At 44.4% G+C, this 23,366-nt stretch overlaps 1 protein-coding gene across 8 annotated transcripts in view; it reads left to right on the top strand.

The window, feature by feature from the left end:
* ash1l (ash1 (absent, small, or homeotic)-like (Drosophila)) overlaps positions 1-23,366 on the top strand; it is a 271,172-nt gene that overhangs the window by 221,759 nt on the left and 26,047 nt on the right. For 7 of the 8 annotated variants that reach the window (XM_068022898.1, XM_068022896.1, XM_068022895.1 and 4 more), the window contains 7 exons: positions 743-904; positions 1,812-1,906; positions 8,432-8,589; positions 11,303-11,455; positions 12,512-12,566; positions 17,610-17,742; positions 19,680-19,928. In XM_068022898.1, coding sequence (XP_067878999.1) covers positions 743-904; positions 1,812-1,906; positions 8,432-8,589; positions 11,303-11,455; positions 12,512-12,566; positions 17,610-17,742; positions 19,680-19,928 — 1,005 coding nt within the window. Of the gene's footprint in view, positions 1-742; positions 905-1,811; positions 1,907-8,431; positions 8,616-11,302; positions 11,456-12,511; positions 12,567-17,609; positions 17,743-19,679; positions 19,929-23,366 lie in introns of those variants that run through there. The other variant, XM_068022902.1, reaches the window with a different exon arrangement.

Raw genomic sequence — 23,366 nt, forward strand, 5'->3', positions numbered from 1 at the left:
GGCAGACATTGACTACTTGTGCAAGAAAACGAATGCCAGGTATCACACTAAATCAGTGTCCAACATAGTGATGAGAAAGTCGATCAATAAATTAATCTTCTCATTTAAACCTTCTTCACAAAAATGCACATTTGTTCTTATTTTGATTAATATAATGTAACTTTTTCGTGCCTTTATCATACTGAAATTGTCTCACTGGTTCCCCCCCCCCCCCCCCCCCCCCATGTAAGACAAAAATTGTAATGTTGCCGCCTCCCCACATGAAAAGGTTGGAGAACCCTGGTGTGGAGGGAGCTTTACTCTACCTAACATGTGATCTGCCCTGGGAGTGTTTGATGTGAATGGTGTAGGGGGTTTTACACAAAAGGTGTTTTTGTATCAGGAATTTATTATGAATGAATGAGGTGATGCTCTGTTTACAATGGATGTGGTTTGTTGGCAGATTGAAGTAGACCAGAAAAATCACGTCCACCTAACTGAAATGCACTGAGGGTATGGCACATGCCACCGGTTTGGTTAGGGTTATCATTTTGTCCAGACTTGCTTTGGACTCTGTCAGGAAGAGCTTTGGAATTCTTGAGCCAGGCAGTGATTTCCCAATGGGTCTGACAGGAAATGTACCAGGCAAATTAGTTTTAAAGAGTGAAATCACCTGGAAGCAGCTTACACTAGAAGTCTGCTTCACCAGGGCATGGGTGTATGACTGGTTTTAAAATATTACATGGGTTTTTGTGTGTTACAGCAACTTTGTAAATGTGGGGCTGAGAAATGTCGTGGCATCATCGGAGGTCGCAGCCAGAGGATGAATGGATTGTTGAACAAAAATGGCCAACAGACAAACGGACAGAAGAAACCAGGCAGGTTGAAGGAGAAGAGGAAATCAAAGCACAGATTAAAGAAAAGGGTGAGTATTGTAATCCATTGTAATGCATTGTGATTGAGGGAAGGGGAAATCAACAGGAGACAGATTTCCCTGTCTCTCCATATACTGAATGCGCCTCTTGGCGGCTGATGCTGATTGCAGTTACTCCGTCCTGTGGAGTGGAAAAGGGGGTAAACCTAAATATTATGTTGCCATCACTTGAATCTGACTCTTAAAATTCCTACCTAAACTTGGGTGTTGTGGGGGGTGGGGGTGGAATTTAGCTTGCAGATAAATGAATGGACTCCTTTCACATCTAGAGCTAAACATTTTCAGTTTATTTTTAACCTCATCTGAAATCTTTTCTAAATGTAGTAATGGATGGGGAGCCCTCTGTACCAAACTTGGGTGGACTGTTAAAGCCTCAGCAATCTAGTGTCTTCATTGTCCAGTGAGAGTAAATGCCTTTTTAATTTCCTCTGCTCTTTTCTTTCCCTCTGTTGACTCTTGCTAGAGCACGCTTTCAGGTAACTCCTTGCTTATGCCTCAGCAGCGATGTCAGGGCACATCACAGCCAAGCCTGATTTTTTGTCCTTGCCCACTATCTCCAGTCCCGCACCTTCCTGCAGAGGTCGCTGGATAGTGATTGGGAGCAGGAACCATGGCTGACATCCTCACTTCGAATAGCCATCCCCTAACCAAGGGACAGTGAGGCCATTAACAGTTAACTGAGCACAGACTGCGGGCAAGGAAAGACCTGGGACCACCTTCTCTTGCCGAAGGTAGTGGCTTTACTCACTGCGATCCCACAAAAGCTATGTGATTGTTATCTCAAAGCTGTGCACCTTCTGCAGTTGTAGTGTGTATGGTTTAAGACATGCCATGTCAATAACAAATGTTGCTGTGTTACTGAAAGTACCTCACCCAGCTATGTTCTGTTTCCTCACAGAGAGGGCATGTGTCAGAGGAACCGAGTGAGAATGTCAACAACCCTACCAAGCTGAGCCAACCACACCAGATGAAGCCCATGTCCAACAGGGAGAGGTAGGACTTGCTGTCCAGCACCAGAGTCTCTCAGCTCAGTTTAAAACTCTGCCCAATTGTAATGAGTGCTTGTTTAATATCATAGATCTCAAGGTAACCTGACATTGTTTTGTGCTGCATGTGGTTGGAGTCTTCTCCCACACAGATCCCCCACATAATTCCTCACACAGCTAATTTTTAAAAGTTTTTTTAAAAATCCTTCAGGATTCCATCCAAACCCAGAACATGGTCTTCAAGGCCTTCAGCATATGAGAATCTAGGTACCGAGAACTGAGCAATTGTTCAGTTAAGGAGAGCATTGTGCCAGTCTCTGATCTAGGAGATCAGTAGACAATTCCAGGCATCTGTTAAAGGTGCTGCCAAATATGTCCTCCAATTATTCTGCATTTTGGCAGAGGGGCATGGTGGACGTACAGCATAGAAGACCATTTGGCCCATCATGCCTGTTCTGGCTCTCCGAATGCTTTACCTGTTAATTCTACTCCCCTGCTCTTACCCCATGGCCCTGTAAATTATTCCTTTTTAACTATATATTTAATTCCCTTTTGAACCTTCCTGCAATATTTTTCCTCCCTCACTCTTTGGTTAATGCTTGACTTGTACTTGACCCCCAACCCCACCCAAAAATAGCCTTGGGAACTCTGGTGAGTTGCTGTGCTCAAACTGCCGTTGTCTAGTTCTGCATAGAGCATTTCTGGGTGATAGGTGATCTCAGTGCCACACTGGGCAACAGCCTTACTCTCCTCCACCATCTCGCACCCCGGGATTATAGGTAAGCTCAGACAACAAATTCCTGATCCCACACAACTCATTAGAGAGTATCCAGCTCTGAGTGGCAATCGGAGACTTTCCAGAAGGGAAGGAAATTGAGCGATCAAGTCAAACCACGCTACTTGGGCACACTGCCAAGTAACTGATCGAAGAGCAGCATTGATGGAGTAGCAGAATGCCCTTGGCCATTTTAATGTGTCCGGACCATGCTGTGCAGTTGGGCTTCAGCTGTAGTTTTGTGCTATTCTGGTACTGTGATTCACTGCAGTGATGCAGAATGAAGACCACTGACGTTTTAGCCACACACCACATTCCCTCCCCCACCCCCCAGTCTAAGGGAGCAGCTGCTGCATGAGGTACCAAAGCAGTTCACAGTTAAATGATTTCATACTGCCATAAAAATAGCATTGATCGTTTCATTCAGGTCCTGATTAACATGCATCGAGTTGGCCAGGGTCTTCAGTGAAAACTGATTGTGCTGGAAACCCACAGCACGCCAGTCTGCATCTGAGACAGATTGAGGGTTCAGATGGGTTATGTCTGAACTGATTTGGGCCTCCACCTGAAACATGAACCCATCTTTAGCTCTTTCAGGTGCTGATGGCACTGTGTATTTCCAGTAATTTCTGTCCCCAGCATTCACAGTTTATTCATTTGATCTTGCCTTCTGTGTATGGAGCATGGCTTCACTGGGAGAACCATTTTTTAAATTTTATGTAGCTTCCTTGCTACAGAGGCATTACTATCCTTTTGGGTGATTTTGAGGTTGGTCGGGAAGCAGGAGCATCCTGTTCCAAAAGCTGTGTTTCTTCACTGCCTGGAAATGTTAACTGGAGTGAGGGGGTGTTTCACAGGAATGCAGAATGGTTAAATCACAGACACAGCTAATCAGCTGGCCCGTCACATACTGCAGCTTGCTCGTGTCTGAGAAAGTTGTAGTGCTCTTTGTAATTTATAACATACACAACACTGTCATCTGCAAAAAAGACTGACGTAGTGGCATCAGACAGTGTTGCATGACTTGGGGTTAGGAGATAAAGAATGTTGAGCTTTATTGCCAGTCCCAATTTTGAGGCCATAGTATTGAAATGTAAAGTACACTGGTCAGACTAGGCGCTAAATGCTGGTTTCATCTCTAGTCACCAAAGCACTGAGGAAACATCCATGCCCTGGTAGCAGCATAGAGAAAGGGCCACAGGGCTGATCCCTTGTGTCTGAAGGCTGAGATACGAGGAGCTGGGGCAGTCTGACCATGTCAGCAATTTCCAGAGTGCCTCGTGAATGATTCTGCAATGCTTTTATTACTGGCAACCCCATGAAAAATCCCTCACCCTTTCAAGGGAGCCAGTCCACCCTGATGAGGTATTAGATACACAAGGACTTGTCAGCCTTGAAAGGATACCAGAGAAATATATAAGATGCTAAATAAAATAATAATAGGTTACTATTGTGCACTCGTCGTCTTCGGCAGTCCCTCAATTCAAGGATGATGTCTACTCCGGTACGCAGGTTTCTGCCATAGGTCTTCGTGTGACTGAACAGGCCAATTCTTGACCCGCAGATCTTTGGGCACACGGGGCAGGACATCCCACAAGTTAGTGAGATCTGGAGTGCAGGATTTGCTTCCTTTTCTTCTCTGCTGCCGCTCTGCCTCATCAGTAAGACGTTTGGACTCAAAGCATGAAGCAGCCTGATGGACAAGTTGTCGCCATTTGGAATGATTGGTAGCAAGCTCCTCCCAGTCACCAATGTCAATGCTGCCGCGCTTCAAAGAGAGCTTCAGAGTGTCTTTGAAGCATTTTCTTTGTCCTCCTGGAACAGTGGATTTTGAGAGTAGAGGAGACAGGACCTGGCGCAGGAGACGGTTTTCGGCCACCCGGACACGGGATCCAATCCATTACAGTTGATTTTGCAGGAATTTTGCCTGAATTCTTGTGGAGCTGGCTTCAAGAAAGAAACTAGTGTTTGTTCATTGGTCCTCCCATTGCATCCAGAGGATTCAGCAGAAATATTGCTGATGGAATTTCTCTAATGCTCTTATGTGTCGCTGATGCACAGTCCAGGTCTCACTGCAGCACAGGAGTGTGGTGACAATTGCTCTGTACACTAGGACTTTTGTTGACTTGTCTTTGTTGTCAAACACTCACAGCCATAGTTTGTAGAAGGCTGAGCTAGTGCAGCTGATCCAGTGTTGGATCTCCTTGTCATTGCTGGCCTTTTGAGAGAGGTGGTTGCCGAAGGTATGGGAAATGCTCAGCATATTCTAGAGTCTCTCCTTCAACATATGTGGGAGGTGGAATGTTTGGCTGACCAGGTGTGGGTTGATGTGAGTTTTGGTTTGGCAACATTCAAGGACAGGCCAAGTCTCTTGTATGCAGAGTTGAAGAGATCAAGAGTGGCTTGCAAATCTGTTGCAGAGTGGGCAATAACACTGCAATCATCCGCAAACTGTAGATCATGTATGTCTGTGGTGGTCAGTTTAGTTTTGGCACGGAGGTGGCTGAGGTTAGAGAATTTTCCATCTAGATGGTATTTACTACTCACACCAGAGGGCATTTGATCTTTGATGAGGTGAATACACACTGTCTGGTAGATTGTAAATACTATGAGGGCTATCACACAGCCTTGCTTGACCCCTGTCTGGATTTTGAAGGCATCTGTTTCAAATCTCCCACTCAAGACAGTGGTAGTCATATCATCATGGAATAACTATTGGATAGTGATGAAGTTTCTTGCACATCTAAGTCTTTGGTTTCATCAATCCATTGAGCTTGCGATTTACTGAGTCAAATGCTTTGGTCAGGTTGATGAATGCTGTACACTATTCCAAGATCAACCATCATCGCTTCTGGAATTGTACGTAATGGCCCCTCTGTATCCATGACAAAAACTCTCCTATTTTTTATTCTTTCACAGGATGTGGGCATCACTGGCTAGGCCAGCATTTATTACCCATCCCTAATTGCCTTTGAGAAGGTGGTGGTGAGCCACCGCCTTGAACTGCTGCAGTCCATCTGGTGTAGATACGCCACAGTGCTGTCAGGAAGGGTGTTCCAAGATTTTGACCCAGCGGCAGTGAAAGAACGGCGATATAGTTCCAAGTCAAGATGGTGTGTGTCTTGGAGGGGAACTTGCAGGTGGTGGTGTTCCCATGCATCTACTGTCCTCGTCCGTATAGGTGGAAGAGGCCACAGGTTTGGAAGGTGCTGTTGAAGGAGCCTTGGTGAGTTGCTGCAGTGCATCTTGTAGATGATGCACACTGCTGCCACTGTGCGTCGGTGGTGGAGGGAGTGAATGTTGAAGGTGGTGGATGAGGTGCCAATTAAGCGGGCTGCCTTGTCCTGGATGGCGTCGAGCTTCTTGAGTGGTGTTGGAGCTGCACCCATCCAGGCAAGTGGAGAGTATTCCATCACACTCCTGACTTGTGCCTTGTAGTTGGTGGACAGGCTTTGGGGAGTCAGGAGATGGGCTAATCGCCACAGAACTCCCAGCCTCTGACCTGATCTTGGAGTGTGGCTTGTGCAGTTCAATTTCTTGTCAATGGTATCCTCCAGGAGGATGATAGTGGGGGATTCAGTGTTTGTAATGCCGTTGAATGTCATGGGGAGGTTGTTAGATTCTCTCTTGAGATGGTCATTGCCCGCCGCTTGTGTGGCGCGAATGTTACTTGCCACTTATCAGCCCAAGCCTGGATATTGTCCAAGTCTTGCTGCATATGGACGTGGACTGCTTCAGTATCTGAGGAGTCACAAATGCTGCTGAACATTGTGCAATCGTCAGCGAACATCCCCACTTCTGACCTTATGATGGAGGGAAGGTCACTGTTGAAGTCTAGGACACTACCCTGAGGAACTTCTGCAGTGATGTCCTGAGACTGAGATGATTGACCTCCAACAACCACAACCTTTGCACTAGGTATGACTCCAACCAGCGGAGAATTTTCTCCCTTGATTCCCATTGACTCCAGTTTTGCTGGGTCTCCTTGATGCCATTCCCAGTCAAATACTGCCTTGATGTCAAGGACAGTCGCTTTCACCATTCATGTGGAACAATGTTCCCAAATTGATCTCCCTCCCACTCCCGATCCTTCCTGTTGTAGGAATGGAGATCTCCGTTTGTTTGTCGTGGGAGGCAGCTAATTACCTATCCACAGCAAGCGAAATCTCTGTGGGTGAGGAACAATGATAGAGACACCCATCCTCGGCCACTCTGTGTGTTAACAGTATGTGGTTTAGAGACAGAATTGGAGAGAAAAATAACTGGGGAAAAGAGAGAGTGGGGGAAAAAAAAACCTGCAGAATATAGAAAGTGAGATCTTTTGGGTGTGTGCATGTTTATATAATGCTACATACTTGTGGTATTACAAATTAGTTCTCTGCTGAGGAGATTTTGTCCAAGCTTAAATAAATATGCACACATTTATATAATGTACAAGTATATATGTAGGGGATCCAGTTAGGTAGTATCCATTTTCTTAATTCAACTTAGTTTGTCTGTTGTCCGAGCTGTCTCAGATTTAGAGTAGTTAAGAAGTAGAAGTGCATCTTTTGGTTCATGTTCCAGTTCCACGGATTCAGTCTTGATGAGTTGAGGCTCAAATGTAATTAGGATCCTGACTCAATCTTGATATTTGTTGTCTCAGAACATGAGGGTCTCCACCAGAGATGCAGTGTTTAGCCTTCCTGGTAGCTCAGCTGGTTAAGAAAAGTCCCAGGTTTGATGCCTCCGTGTTAATCCCAGTCAATTTTGGGAGGGTAAGGCCACCCAGGATTCTTGCAGCAGTCTACAATCCAGGGACATTTGTCAAAAAGTGGTTGTGTGTGGACTTCAGATGGGCACGGAGTTCGACTCAACTTCAGTGTTCTTGTCTCCCGGTCAAATACCCTGCTGACACTCACTGACCATGCCTAGGAATGATGAGCAGCCACTTTGGAGAGTTACTGGATGATGTGCATAACCTGTGGAACCCATACCCCAGGTAGAGGCAATGCCTTCAGGGGAGGAGAAACTGAGCAGAAAAAGGATTGCAGGGGAAAGGGATAGTGCACTTTTTAAAACTCGTCCCTGTCTGATATTCCACCATTGCTGCGACACTTCCTCTGATGTGAGGAGGACAGCGTTGTATTTCTGAATTCATACCAGCGCACAGATCAGTACAAACGAGTGAAAATGCCAGAGGCAGACTCAATATCTGTTGAGGGATAAACGAGAGGGGTTGGGGAGGATTATTGTTGGCTCAGTTTTGGAGTGAGGGAAGTACATTCAGGACTCAGCCTATGGCCAGCTAGCTGCAGAGTGAGACAGGAACTCACAGAGCGTTTGTGGTAAAGCACAGTGATTGGTTTTTCCCAGTGCCTGGCCTGCCTAATATCTTAAATAGGTCGGCCAGCCAGACGGGTGAAGGCCAGCCGGCCAGTCAGTCGTACCTGTGAAGACATTTCTTGATTAATGATAGACTTGTATTTATGTAGCCCCTTATCACATAGCACTTAATGTACAGTATGTCACTTTAAAGTAAAGTAAGAAAACGCAGCAGCTATTTTTTGCAAAGCAAGACCCCACAAACAGTTTTGACATGAATGAGCAATTAATGTCCCACTACCCTGTCAGTGTAATTACTTATTTTCAGATGTACATTGCAGGGCCATACTAGACTGTTGTTTTTGGTGTGTGGGGTAGGGGTACTGTGTCAGCTTCTTCTACAGTTTTCCAGGTTGGCCTTTCATTTTCTGTCTTGACTTTCCTTCTTGCTAGGAATTTTGTATTGAAACATCATGTGTTTCTAGTCCGAAACTGGGAGAAGATGCGGCAAAAACAGGAGGAGGCCAAGCAGGAGAATGATAACAGTCAGTCTGTGTCACTGTACACCCGCTGGAACGGCATGTGCCGAGACGATGGCAACATCAAATCTGGTACAGAGAAAGAATGAGTTTTCTTGGTGAGGGGGGGCAACAAGAGAGGAGGGACTTTCTTGCTTGATAATGGTATTGTGCATTGTTATAGTTTGTATTCTTATATTGAACAAGAGGTTGGGTCTGATTTTAAAATATCACCTTTTTTGGGGGTATTGAGAGTTGCAGTGTGCAACTCTGGGACCTGTGTTGAAATCCAGCATTTACTCACGCGATGCAAGTCCCCTTTAGCTAGAGGTGACATTCCTACAATGAATTTGAAGGGTATCCGAATCTCGCTGTGAGTGAGAATGGGCCCAAAGCACCAAACAATCCTAAGAATTGAGGAGGGCCACTAAGGCAGTTTAGAAGGTGCTTTACCTGTACGGAGTACACTTGATGCTGACACTAGGGTGCCTGTATTTTCCAGCACTAGACCGCTCAACCTGCAGCACAACAAAAGACAGAAATCCTATGGGTAGAATTGCTGCTAAGGGTTCGTCCATTTTTCTACTCTTGGCACCCAGCTGGAACATCAAGCACCTCTCAGATTAGGTAAAGCATAAATATTATGCAAGATAAAACTCCCTGTCCTTAAAGCTGGTAAATGTCAGTATCATTAGCCTGGGCTGGGTTTGTCCCTGGGTCATCGAGTTGAAAGGTCCCTAAAGTAACCCTCAACCACTGCCTGTTTGATTTTTCTGAGAAAATGAGTTAAAGTTTCAGTGTTTGTAAATGAATATTCTCACCAGCACAATTTCACTACCAATAATATACAGCTGAAGGCTTACCCTTTTCCCTTGTGTGTTTGCACTGGAGCACTTGTCGTTTGTGTGTGATAGCACAGTATGAATACTCCACACACGATTGTGTGATCCTCACCCAAATCCTCTCTGTGGATGGAGCACAGTGGGTGTGCTTTTGTGGTGTATTCCCAAGCAGACTTGATGTAACTGGTTAGTGAGCATTGATGCTTAATATAAACACAGCCTCAGAATACATTTTTTTGAGTTTCTGGAGGTCAGTTTATAAGTAACCTTTATCAATATAAAAATAAATTGTAGGGCAAAATTGCACTTATGAGGTGAGTTTCAGGGTAATTGCACACGTTTTGCACTGAGCTACTGAGTGACTTAGAGTGTAATGATGCCATCTGGTGGCAGAGTAGCTGACACATTTTGTCCATCCCAATAAGAGTTTTCCCCCCCTCTTTCCCCCCCCCCCCCCCCCCCACTGCACCCACCCTTGGTGCTGCTGCTCTTAGGCTACTTAACCTAACTGAGGATATTTCTCGAGGTTTGGAGATTCTCCTGCTATGATAAGAACATTTGTGTTGTGTGCTTTGGGCTAAAGAATGTCTTCAAGGACTTTGCAAAATTCACTCTATTTCAAAAAAGAAGTAACATCTAGAAATAAAAAATATGGTATCGGTAAATGTGGCCAGTAAAAACCCAAATGGAGCCTTACCTAGTCTGCGCTTATGTGACTCGAGTCCCACACCAACATCGTTGACTCTTAACTGCCATCTGAAATGGCCTAGCATGTCATTTTGGGACAAGCAATAAATACCAGCCTTGCCTACAAAGCTCACTACCGAGAAGGCGTTAAATAAATCAATAAGGTGGACATCAAGCAGGGAAAAGGAAGAAGTTTGGAGGGGTCAAGATATAAAGCATGAGGATATGGGTTTTAAAGAAACTTTTTGAAGCTATGTGTAGGCTAGTAAATGATCTTGGTTGAACAAGGGGGTTAGTGACTGAATAATGGCAAAGTGGGAAGTGGGCTATGATCTGGATTAAAGCAGAATGGCTCCTGCACTTGTTGAGGCTTTACAGGGGCACTGTGCACCCAGGGATTGACATGGCGGTGGAGCGGATTTCAATATTATCATTGAAAAGACACTGATGCAAGCTCTGCCCATACGTGAGATGATCGAGGAACCAGTAACAAACAGGAGGGATACTTATCCTCCCATTTACCTATAGCTTCATTGTAGGCTAAACAGAGTGTGGATTGATTTCATATTGGTTTACTCCAGCAGTTGTAATGTCACAACATATCCAGCTACAAATGTGTGGCTAGAAAATGTTCATGTCCATAAATGTGCTTCATTTTATTAAATATTACTTACTTTGCCCTCTCTACAAATTGCGCCTTCATCAGGCCAAATATGAGAGCTTTTTCTTGGTTAAGCAGAAGAGGATAATTAGAGATGGCTGTGTAGAACTCCAAGGGATATAGCAATTTATCACAAGGCTGTACATTTCATAGTTTTATTGAGCTGAGAGCCGTTCAGGGGGATCCTTCAGAGAAGAGGCAGACGCAGGGTTACAGGGGCTGGTTCTAATCTCTACTTTTGCTTGAGGCTTGTGAATTCTGTACGTGTCCTCTAGTCCTCCCAATTAAATAGCTTGTTATGCTTTCAAGATCACTGATTCATTTCTCACATTTTTAAAACATCTAATTATGAATCAAACCTACCCATTTAGTACATCCATCATCTTCAACAATGCCTGTTACAAAAAAAAGAATCAAAGCAGGAGCAGTAATTCCAAGTGCTGGGTGAATAAGTGGGTGAAATCTGGTACTGATTTCTGCATACTGTGCATCAGGGATTGACACACTGCTCACAGGCTGACTTTCTCATTAATCAGCAGAATTGTGCAGCTTCACGTGGTGAAGGAGCGCGGTGGCATGTAACGCCTTCAGTTATTTTTCCTTCCCTATGTTACAGATGTTTTCATGACCCAGTTTTCAGCACTCCAAACATCCCGTTCGGTCAGAACCCGGAGGCTAGCCGCAGCAGAGGAGAACATTGAAGTGGCTCGCACTGCACGTCTGGCTCAGATCTTCAAAGACATCTCCGATACAATCATATCCTACAAAGGTGCATATCCGACATGGGGTCCAATAGGAATAGGAGGAGGCCGTTCATCTCCGCAATTCAATTAGATCGTGGCTGATCCTGTATCTTAACTCCAATTATCTGCCTTGATTCTGTAACCCTTAATACCCATACCCAACAAAAATCTATCCATCTCAGTTTTGACATTTACAATTGACCCCAGCCTCAACGGAGAGAGTTCTAGATTTCCACTCCCCTTTGTGTGAAGAAGTGCTTCCTCACATCACCCCTGAACGGCCTGGCTCGAATTTTAAGGTTCTGCCCCCTTGTTCTGGACTCCACCCACCAGAGGAAATAGTTTCTCTCTATCTACACTCAAACCCTTTAATCATCTTATGCACCTTAATCTGCTCGACTCCAATGCCTGCAAGCCCAATCTGTGAAATAAAAACAAAAAATGCAAGAATTACTCAGGTCTGGCCACATCTGTGGAGAGAGAAGCAGCGTTAATGTTTGTTTTTATTTCAGTTTTCCAGCATCTGCAGTATTTTGTTTTTATCCCAGTCTGTGAAACCTGTCCTCATAATTTAACCCTTTTAGTTATGGTAAATTGTTGTCGTCAGTGTGTTCACATTTGCAGGAAACTACTTTAAGTTGATGATCAGATTAAGATGAGTTATCCTTTATTTTTATATGTTATTCATCTGCCCTTTTCATTTTTAAACATTTTTCCATTAATGTGGACCCCAACAGCAACGTGTATTTATATAGCATCTTTGTCGTAGTAAAGCATCCCGAGGAACCTAATCAGACAAACATTGAGACCAAATCACATAATGAGACATCAGGACAGGTGACCAAACACTTGGTCAAAGAGGTAGGTTTGAAGGCCCCCCAGTGGATCAAGGGGAAAAAGACATGAACCAGTTTATATTTTTATTAATATCGTGTTTAATAGTTCACAGTTTGACACAAATTATTTGATATTTGTATGACCTGCTGCAGTTCTGATTCAGTTATTCTGCAGTAAAATAGTCATTTGTTACAATTAATATTTCAGGATTTTTTATACATGCTTTTTTTTCAAAATCTCTTCAGATTCATCGGAACAAGCACTGGCCACACCCCTACTGAATCTGCCGTCAAGGAAAAAGTAAGCAGTTTATTTGGTGCATCGCCCAAGTGTAGTTCACCAGGGATAGAGGGGCATTAAAGGTCACTGAGGAGTGCAACAGGATTTTTAAATCATAGGAACAGAGGAGGTCATTCAACCCCTCAAGCCTGTTCCGGCATTCAGTGGCATCATGGCTGATCTGTATACTAACTCCATATCCCAAAGCACTCTTGGCTAGCAAAAATCTGTTGACCTCAGATTTTAAATGATCAATTAATCTAGCATCTACTGCTTTTTGTGGGAGAGTTCCACACTTTACTACTCTTTGGATGAAGAATTGTTTCCAAACTTTTCTCTTGAATGGCCTGGCTCTGCTTTTAAGATTATGTCCCCTTGTCCTGGACACCCCTACCAGTGGAAAAAAGTTTCTCTCTATCTATCCTATCCTTTCCTTTCCATTCAAATTCCTAAAAACCTCAATCAGATCACCCCTTAACCTTCTGTATTCTCCAGGGAATAGTTTATGTAAAACCTCCCCATAACGTAACTCTTGGAGCCCTGATAACATACTGGTGAATCTCTGCTGCACTCCCTCCAAAGCCATTATGCCCTTTCTAAGGTGCAGCGCCCAGAACTGTACACATTTTTGTGGATGTGGTCTTACCAGGGCTTTGTAAATTTCAGCCCTCTAGTTGTAACAGAAAACATTCATTAACCTTTTTAATTTTTTTGTACCCAACTGCTGTATTTTAGCGACCTGTGTACATGGCCCTCTAAATCTCTCTGGACCTCCACTGTTAGTTTTTCACCAGTTAAAAAATAATTGGACCTTTTCTTTTTTCAGTTCAAAATGGATGATCTCACACTTACCCGGATTGAAATCATCTACAGTTTTGCCCACTTAATCTCTCAAAGTTTCATCTTAATTTTATGTTAATTTTATCTACACTACTTACTATGTCACCAATTTTTCTGTCATTGACAACTGAGCCATTCTGTCATGAGTTAGCTGATCTCAGTTAGGGCAATACAAATGGTCCAAGCTCCCTGGAGTAAACTGTTGCCAGAAAATAGGTGTGTGTGTGTGTGTGTGAGTGTGACTTTAGGATTTGAATGAGCTCAGCTGTGATTGTCTCTCTTTCCAGCCCTTCTCATTCCCCTCCTCACCACCTCGGATAACACAAAGAATGACCACTTGGGTGAGATAACCAGTGCCCATCAACCCAGACCCCAAGAAGGAATCACACATTGAGGAAAGGAGGGGAAGAAATTGTAATATTAACAAATATTTTGAAAAACTTTTCTACATACTTTCAGTTTGAAGCCCAGCCATGTTAAAAACGCAGAATGTAGTTTGGGGAGCAAAGTATAGAGCCTCTAACGTAAAGTCCCAGTCCCTGGAGGAAAAGAAAATGAACAAAAACAATAAATCCAGAGCAAGTAAGGACCATTGAGCCCATCGCTCCCACTCCTTCCAGTATTGTGGATTCTTGATTTCCCTGTACATTCCACTTTTAATCCCCAAGTTCCCTTCTCCTACCTTCTCGAAACTACGAGCATAAAGCTGACTATACTTCAGAATGTAATTCACTGGAAATGAAAGAATTGGAAAAGTCCTGAGGATGTGACAAGGTCCTAAATAATTCCAAGTTCAATCTTTCTTCCACACTTACCTCATTTTCTCGCCTGGTTTCACTTTGCTGGTGTCCTGCGTTCTGGGCCCCCCTCTTTCACCTGGATTTCTCTCAGACTGCTGGGGAAAAGAACAATCCCCCACAGCTGTTTGATCCTGTCGTGCAATTGTTGCCTAAGTGCTCACATCTGCAAAGCTTGGCGCTGCACACTTCCTGTAAGACAGTATTAAACTAATCAGTGATGGATGCTGTGGGACCTGCTAATTGCTTTTCCTATAAGTAGGTGTTTGCTACAGCAGAGTTCAATGAAAAGTTGAAGCAATCTGTTGAATGTAACATTTTTGAGAAATTAATTCACCATCAAACCTGATACCCATGTTGTAATTAATTTTGATTATGATCATTCCCTTTATTCCAGAATGGAAAATCTTAGCCTGAAAATGGCACTCTGCTTATTACCATCAAACCATTTAACATGTTAAAGCCTCGTTAAAAAAACAGCAAATAACAAAGTATTTACAGCACAGAAGCAGGCCATTCAGCCCAACTAGTCAATGCTGGTTATTAGGCTCCACACAAGCCTCCTCCCACCCCTTTTCAACAAACTCCATCAGCATATCCTTCTATTCCCTTCTCCCTCATCTAGCTTCCCCTTTAATGCGTCTCTGCTATTCACCTCAACCACTCCCTCTGGTAGCAAGTTCCACATTCTCACCACTCTCTAGGTAAATGTCAACAGATCCCTGGAGGTCAATAAGGTGGTTAAGAAGGCATATGGAATCTTTTCTTTTATTAGCCAAGGTATAGAATACAAGAGCAGGGAGGTTATGCTGGAACTGTATAACTCACTGGTTAGGACACAACTTGAGTACTGTGTGCAGTTCTGGTCACCTCATTACAGAAAGGATGTAATTGCGCTAGAGAGGGTACAGAGGAGATTTACGAGGATGTTGCCGGGACCAGAAAAATACAGCTATGAGGAAAGATTGGATAGGCTGGGGTTGTTCACCTTGGAACAGAGAAGACTGAGGGGAAATTTGATTGAAATGTACAAAATTGTTAGGGGCCTGGATAGAGTGGATGTGAAGGGCCTCTTTTTACCTTAGCAGAGAGGTCAGTGACGGGGCATAGATTTAAAGTGTTTGGTAGAAAGTTTAGAGGGGAGATGAGGAAAATTATTTTCACCCAGAGGGTGGTGTGGGTCTGGAACTCACTGCCTAAAAGGGTAGTAGAGGCAGAAAGCCTTAACTCATTCAAAAGGTGTCTGGATATGCATCTCAAGTGCCGTTACCAGCAGGGCTACGGACCAAATGCTGGAAAGTGGGATTTGGCTCAGTGGCTCGTTTTTCAGCCGGCGCAGACACAATGGGTCAAGTGGCTTCTTTCTGTGCAGCAAACCTTCTATGATTCTAAAGAAGTTTCTCCTGAATTCCCTATTGGATTTATTAGTGACTATCTTATATTTATGGCCCTAGCTTTGGTCTCCTCCACAAGTGGAAATATCTTCTGTCTACCACTATCAAACTCAGGCCACATCCCTCTTTTCTACAGAAAACAGCCCCAGCTTTAAGCATTCGTATGGAACGATGATCCAGTAGCTTGTTAGTGACTTTTACTGAGACTGGCGCTTTATTTCCAGATTTAAATTCTCAAATTGTAGTTAGAACCAAGAACAGTACAGCACAGAAACAGGCCATTTGGCCCTCCAAGCCTGCGCCAATCTTGATGCCTGTCTAAACTAAAACCTTCTGCACTTTACACTTCCTGGAACCATACTCCTCTATTCCCATCCTATTCATGTATTTGTCAAGATGCCTCTTAAATGTCCCATTTTGATGGGATTTAAGTTTGCATTTTCTGAATTATTAGTCCAGGCCTTGGGGTGACCAGTCCTGTGACATAATCACTACACTACCATACCCAGCAAATGGGGGTTGGGGGGTGCATTACAGCGAAGCCTCAATATAAAAAATTTGTAAGCTCCCTGGTGGCACTGACAATTAAGGTAGCAAATAGCTGAGTAATGTTAGTGTCTAAGTTCTGTTAATGGATGTTAAATACCTAGTAGTTGAAGGTAATCAGGTGAACAGATGTTGGGTGTTGATTATTTAATTGTACTTAAATATATATATAAAGAGCCAGCCAGCGCTGGCGGGGTGTTGTTAAGAGTGGAGAAGTAAGCTCTGTGGCAAGCAATAAACAGTTTGCACCAAAGCATCCTAGTCTCAGTGCCTTCTTCACAAACAGGCTTAGAAGTTTCTCTAACAAGTAATACAGGATGGGAGTGATGCAGGCTCAGTGCCCAGTCTCCATCGAGGCAACTGAACTCAGCCAAGGTAGCATTAGAGTACTGCAATTGGCAGGGATGTGAAAATCACCATGTTCCTGCCTCTGGGCGTGGTCCAGCAAGCCATGCTGAAAGTATACATTTGTGGGTGTTGAGTGAGAACAGAATGTTGCTCAGCTGCTGTTCCCCTTGTATTTGAATAATGTGAAAGCACTCCCTGTCTAGGATCAAGTATAAAGCATAGCCACTTGGATGAGGTACCCAAGGACATATCAAACCTGTGAAACCGTACCGCAACAAGAGGGCGTTGCCTTCAGAAGGAAAGGGAGAATTTGAGGGGATTAAAATTTCTTGGTCAACAAAGTTTTCAGCTGTTGGAAATTGGTCATGGAGGTAAAACCTGACAAACGGTGAAACACCAATTGGAGGAAAAGTCACTTGTAAAGTGTGTCCTCTTGCCAACTTGGCATCTTGACAGAAAACAATTCTTGTCCAGAGTTTTTTTAAATTGTTGAAATAAATCTTCCGAAGATACTATTTTTCTGTTTAGCATATGTTTTTCTTTCTTTTCATGACTTGGACAGGAAAGATATCCTGCTTTGTAACCCTTCAAGCCAGTGATGATTGAGTGCAAGTATCAGCCCCAGTGACATTGATATTTTAATTCATGATCATCAGCTGTAGTAGGTTGGAGTCTACCTGTATCTCCCCCACCCCCCTGCTGTCCCTCAATGCTAAAGTCTCATCGCTCTCAGTATACTGCAGCGGTTCAAGAAGTCAACTCACCACTACCTTCTTGAGGGCAATTAGGGATGGCAATAACGCCCACATCCCCCAAACAAATAAAAAAAAATGCACCAGATGATGTGTTATAAGAAGGAAACTGCTCGATTCCTTACCTTGTGGTTGTGGGCCAGAGCTGTAATTCTGCCTGGCACACCAGGTTGAGTGTTATCCACTCTTAAATTACACAGTGAAACAGGAGACCCCTCACTGGTGCAACATGCAAACCCGGTCAGTAGACCATCTTGACGTGGCTTGTTGTGTTGAGCCCCGCCTCCTGGCAGAAGACAGAGCTGCTTTGGCTGCAGGCCTTTTCTTTTGGTCCCTAACTCACTCTCAAAGGAGTGCGCACTGACATTATTTCAAATTTTTACTTAGAAAATCAGATTATTATGAGAAGATTACAGATCCAATTGACCTCACCAGCATCGAGAAACAGATCCTCACGGGCCATTATAAGACTGTAGAAGCCTTTGATGCGGACATGCTGAAAGTCTTCAGGAATGCCGAGGTGAGTAAGTAGATTCTGAGTTATCAGTTCTTTTCCTGTGGTTTGAGAGCAAAAATGGCCATTACTGGGAAGTAATTAGATATTCACTGCACAATGTCCAGACTGCGCAATCCTCGTGTCACTTGCTTTCCATCCTTCCAAACCCATCAAATTAGTAAGAAGAGTTAAGAATATTTTCATGTATCCCACCACTCCCATCTGTGAGTACATGCCATACAAAATGTGATAGCTGTGATGATACCTAGCCTGTCATGAGCCCTTCCGATCTGAATTCCCAGTTATCAAAACTGCATTCAGGTTAAGGAAGTATCTCATTGGAAAGTGCACTTGAAATGTAGTTTAAGAAGCAACTTGTGGCACATTGGATGAATGCACTGCCTGCTGTTGTACTGAGCCATACAGATCAGGAGGTCCCACGTTCAATCCCCAGTCAGAATTAGCTGATTTTATCCAGGCTAGCAGTAGGGATGTCCTGAATCATTTTAGTGCCCCTGTGTTGGGAAAAGAGAGAATCAGCCAACGCTCCTGCTCCTGATCAGTATCCAGTGACTGGATGTTGGGTAAGGAAATGGTAGCGCTTGAACAAATAGCCTCCTGACGCTGCCTGGACCTTCAAGAGAAAGCATGGAAAATAGAGAAGGACAGTATAAATAGTGTCGAGACAATTGAATGCTTTTCTGGAGAGAGATGGGATTGATAATTGAATGTGAGTAGGTGGGGTTAAAGAATATGGGAAGACATGTTGATGGGGTTGAGGGGGATTGGGAGGTGAGTAGTATGGGTGGCAGTATATGGGAAGTGGGATTGAAGGGTTTGGGGAGAAGATTGGGGTAAATGGGGTTAAGGTGAATGGAAAAGGGACAGACTTGTTGGTCCTAATGGCCTTTCATGTTTCTAAGCCGCCTTTGACAGTGTACTTGTTTGCAGGTTAATTTGCAGTAGCTCATTAAGCACAGTTGGGAGCAGGTGTGGGCCCAGCACGTGAGGTAATCGAACATACGTTACAGCCTTGGGCTGTGATAATGAGATGGCAGGTAAATGCTGTGGAGTTGGCAGCTCTGGCACCATGCCAGCACTGTCAGTCACATGGTAGGTTTGCAGGAGTCCTTGACGTTGGTGAGCTAGTTGGAGGCTTGTGATTTTCTGGTCTTTTTATTTAATTAAATGATTGTGCTCCAAGCGAGATGTCACTTCTGGGAATGGAATATTCGCTTTTTGAGGCACCCTTTTGTCAGTATTCCCAGGTCAGGAACCGAATGGGTAGATGAAGAATAAAGTTCTAGTTACTCAGCCTCAAACAGTGTGCCTCTTCCTCCTGTTTCTGGCAGGTTTTGATCCAGCGTGCATGTTAAATGGTGTCAAGGGGTGCACATGGGTTCTGGGGTGACCATGGGTTCTGGCCATGCCCTCACAGTGCTACCGAGGGTAGGGAGATGTTCTTAGAATCTTGCAAAATGGCACAGGCTGAGCTCTCCCTGTCCCAACATCATTTCTCTCTTCCCAGTTTACTTCCCTCCTGAATCTTGCTGGAGAGCAGTTCCACTGGAACGGGCTCAAATCCCTGTTCTTTGTTTGCAGTGGCGAGTGCTGGCAGACCGTTCTACTGCTAGGGCTGTTGCAGCTGAGCCTGATCCTGTCCTCACTCAATGCCCACACATGCGTTTTCCAGCAGGAATTTGATCAGGAATGAGAACCCTAACTCTTTGCATTCCTCCCCCAGCTGACAAACCTAAAGGGTTCCCAGACCATTTTCCTGGTTGTGATCAACCAACTGCATGTAGGTTGGGAATCAAGCTTGTGGCTTAGTAACACACTGACAAGTGCATCTAGCTGCTGAGGCATCGGGAGAGTCACCAGTTAATTTTGACTGTAAATGAGAGTGCTGGATATTTCTATATTGTATTATTTCTGTATTTATTTGAAATTGTACTCTTCAGAAATATTACGGCAGAAAGTCTTCCATCGGCAGAGACGTTTGCCGCTTGAGGAAGGTTTATTACAATGCTCGGCACGAAGCCTCCGCCCAGATCGATGAGATCATTGGGGAGACGGCCAGTGAGGCAGACAGCAGTGAGACGTCCATTGGTGAGAAGGAGAATGGGAACGAGAAAGACGATGATGTGATTCGCTGCATCTGTGGGCTGTACAAGGATGAGGGGCTGATGATTCAGTGTGAGAAGTGTATGGTGAGTGGCTACTACAATGCAATGCTGCATTCTTCTCAGAATGGTACAATATCCTGAGGGAATTCAATTTCGATAAATTTAGATTCAGAAAATTCTGTCACCTCATTTTGTGGAGGCAAATAAGTAGTGAATTTAAAATATTTGTATTTATTTAATGTCATGCCCTCAGGATGTCCCAAAGCGCATCACAGCCAGTGAATTTTGATCTGCTCTCTGCTCCTGTAATGTGTGCCTCCAGTAGTTGTGTGCAAATGCCTCATCCACCAGGAACACTCAAGGGAAATTCAGGCAGGAATTGTATGACTGAATTTCTCAGAAGCATTCCCGATGAACAAAGTTCTTTGGTTTGGTGATGTTGACAGAAGGATCAATATTGGCCAAGATACAAGGAGAATTCCCTGCAAGCCAGTGTTCGAATGGATAGTGTATCTTAGCTGAACAAGAAGCTTACTACTTGTTGCTCTATGCCGGGAGGCAGCACCCTTTAAACTGATTATATCCCAGTGGTGCCCATGCACCTAAGCACTCTGTGCCTGGCTAAGTAGGTTATGACTCCATGGGGAGGTGGCAGGGGGATGTGCAAGCAATATTAGGTCAAATTGCCCAGATATGTCCTGTCCACAAAAAGCAGGACAAATCCAATCCAACCAATTACTGCCCCATCCGTCTACTCTCGATCATCAGCAAAGTGATGAAGGTGTTGTCGACAGTGCTATCAAGTGCCACTTAAACAACAACAACCTGCTCACCGATGCTCCAGTTTGGGTTCCACCAGTGCCACTTGACTCCTGACCTCATTACAGCCTTGGTCCAAACATGGACAAAAGAGCTGAATTTGAGGTGAGGTGAGAGTGATTACCCTTGGTAACAAGGCAACGTTTGACAAAGTGTGACATCAAGGAGCCCTAGCCAAGTAGAATTCAATGGGAATCAAGGGGAAAACTCTCTGCTGGTTGGAGTTATATATAGCACAAAGAAAGATGGTTGTGATTGTTGGAGGTCAGTCATCTCAGCTCCAGGACTTCACTGCAGGAGTTCCTCAGGGTAGTGTGCTTGGCCCAACCATCTTCAGCTGCTTCATCAATGACCAAATTCGCTGATGATTGAACTATGTTCAGCACCATTCACAATTCCTCAGATACTGAAGCAGTCAGTTTCCATATGCAGCAAGACAATATTCAAGCTTAGGCTAATAAGTGGCAAGTCACATTTGTGCCATACATGTGTCAGGCAATAACCATCTCCCTTTGACATTCAACAGCATTAGCATCGCTGAATCCCCCACCATCAACTTCCTGGGGCTTACCAGTGACCAGAAACTGAACTGGAGCAGCCACATCAATATGGTGGTTATAAGAGCAGGTCAGAGGCTGGGAATCCTGTGGCGAGTAACTCACCACCTGACTCCCCAAAGCCTGTCCACCATCTACAAGGCATAAATCAGGAATGTGATGGAATATTCTCCACTTGCCTGGGATGAGTGCTGCTCCAACAACACTCAGGAACCTCAAAACTATCCAGGACAAAGCAGCCTGCTTGATCGGCACCCTATCCACCACCTTCAACATTCACTCCCTTCACCACCGACGCACAGTGGTAGGAGTGTGTACCATCTACAAGATGCACTGAAGCAACTCACCTTGCCTCCTTGGACAGCACCTTCCAAACCTGCAACCTCTTCCACCTAGAAGGACAAGGGCAGCAGACACATGGGAGTACCATCACCTGCAAGTTCCCCTCCAAGTCCCACACCATCCTGTCTTGGAACTATATCCTCCTGAGAATAAATTAAAGGCTTTCTCTGTCCCATTCCTCCAACCAACTTCACCAAAAACAGATTAATAGGGAACTTTAAAATTATGAAGGGGTTTGGTAAGGTAGACGAAGAGACATAGTTTCCACTTGAAGGGAAGACCAAAACTAGGGGCCTTCAATGTAAGTTGATCACTAATAAATCCAGGAGAAACTTTTTCACCCAGAGAGTGGTGAGAATTTGGAACTCGTTGAGTGGTTGAGGTGAATGGCAGAATATATTTAAGGCAATGCTGGATAAACTCGAGGGAGAAAGGGCTAGAAGAATATGCCAACAGGGTGGAAGGAATTCATGGAGCATGAACACCTGCATGGACCAGTTGGGCCAAGTGGCCTGTTTTTGTGCTGTATATTCTGTGTATCACCATTCCTTCACGGTCACTGGGTCAAAATCCTGGCTAACAGCACTGTGGGTGTACCTGCACCAGATGGACTGCAGTGGTTCAGGAAGGCAGCTCGCCATCACCTTCTCGGGTGATTGGGGGTGGGCAACAAATGCTGGCCTTGCCAGTGACACTCCCATCCCATGAAAACAAATAAAATCCACCAGGAACACTGGAAATTCGGGCAGGAACCACATGTCTGAATATCTCCGAAGCATTCCCAATAGGCAAAGGTCCAGCACCCGGACATTGAAGGTGAAAGTCTAGGCTGCAGTAGATAAATCTGTGAAGCTGTCACTCCAGTGCTTGCCTGTGGCTAAGGTACGTATGGTATTAGGTTACAGGAGCAAAGTGCAACTGCAAATCAAATGAGCTGTTACTGTAAAGGGTGCTCATCAGCTAATTCTGGTCATCTAACCAGAGGAAGGATTTTAATTGCCTTTGAGAAGTCATGACAGTAAGTGGCAAAAATGATTCTTTCCATCAGGAGTTTAAATCATGCAGAAAGTTTAAGGAAGTTGGGCTTGTATCCTTTAGAAAGAAGGTGACTTTCAAAGTTGACAAAATTGATTGAAGTGAGTTGTTGAAATACCAGAGGACCCAAGATTAAAAATGAAGTTTAGAATGAGAAGGAAAGGCGGACATGACCTTTGCACACAAGCTGAACAGTTAAGCAACAAGAAAGCCTTTGATGTGGACAGAAGAAATGAGTGTGTTTCTGGTGACCAGAGATTGAAGGTTGTGGTAGATGGTTGGCATTCTTTCATCTAAGAAAGATGATGGACAAACAGCAAACAATCTATTTAGGTGTGTCTTTTCTTGGTGCACCTTTGCTGATGGCTGTAAAGGTCAATCCTTGAGAGGCAGGTTTTGCCACAAGTGCTGCACGTGCAGCTGCCAAGTGACACTGTGGGTTGTTGTTTTTGACATTGGTGGCTGTTGCCAAGCTGCTGTAGCAACTGGTCATCATGGTAGTGCACACCAGTCCACAGAATGTGTCGCCATTTCTCACTTTCGCCAGCTAGTGCTTCCCAGATAGTTGACATTTAGGACCGTCATGTCACGCACGCTAGCATCCTTTAAGCAGAGCTTTGGGTGCCCCACTGGTCGTCTGGCCCCGGCCACCTCACCATACAGAAGGTCCTTGGGTATGCGACCATCTTCCATCCTGCGGATGTGTCCGGTTCGCTGTAGCTGCCTCTGTTTGCTTAGTGCCAACACACTTGAGAGCTCTGCCTTTGAG

Source organism: Heterodontus francisci, chromosome 46 (assembly GCF_036365525.1).
Source record: "Heterodontus francisci isolate sHetFra1 chromosome 46, sHetFra1.hap1, whole genome shotgun sequence".
Classification (NCBI taxonomy): Eukaryota; Metazoa; Chordata; class Chondrichthyes; order Heterodontiformes; family Heterodontidae; genus Heterodontus; species Heterodontus francisci.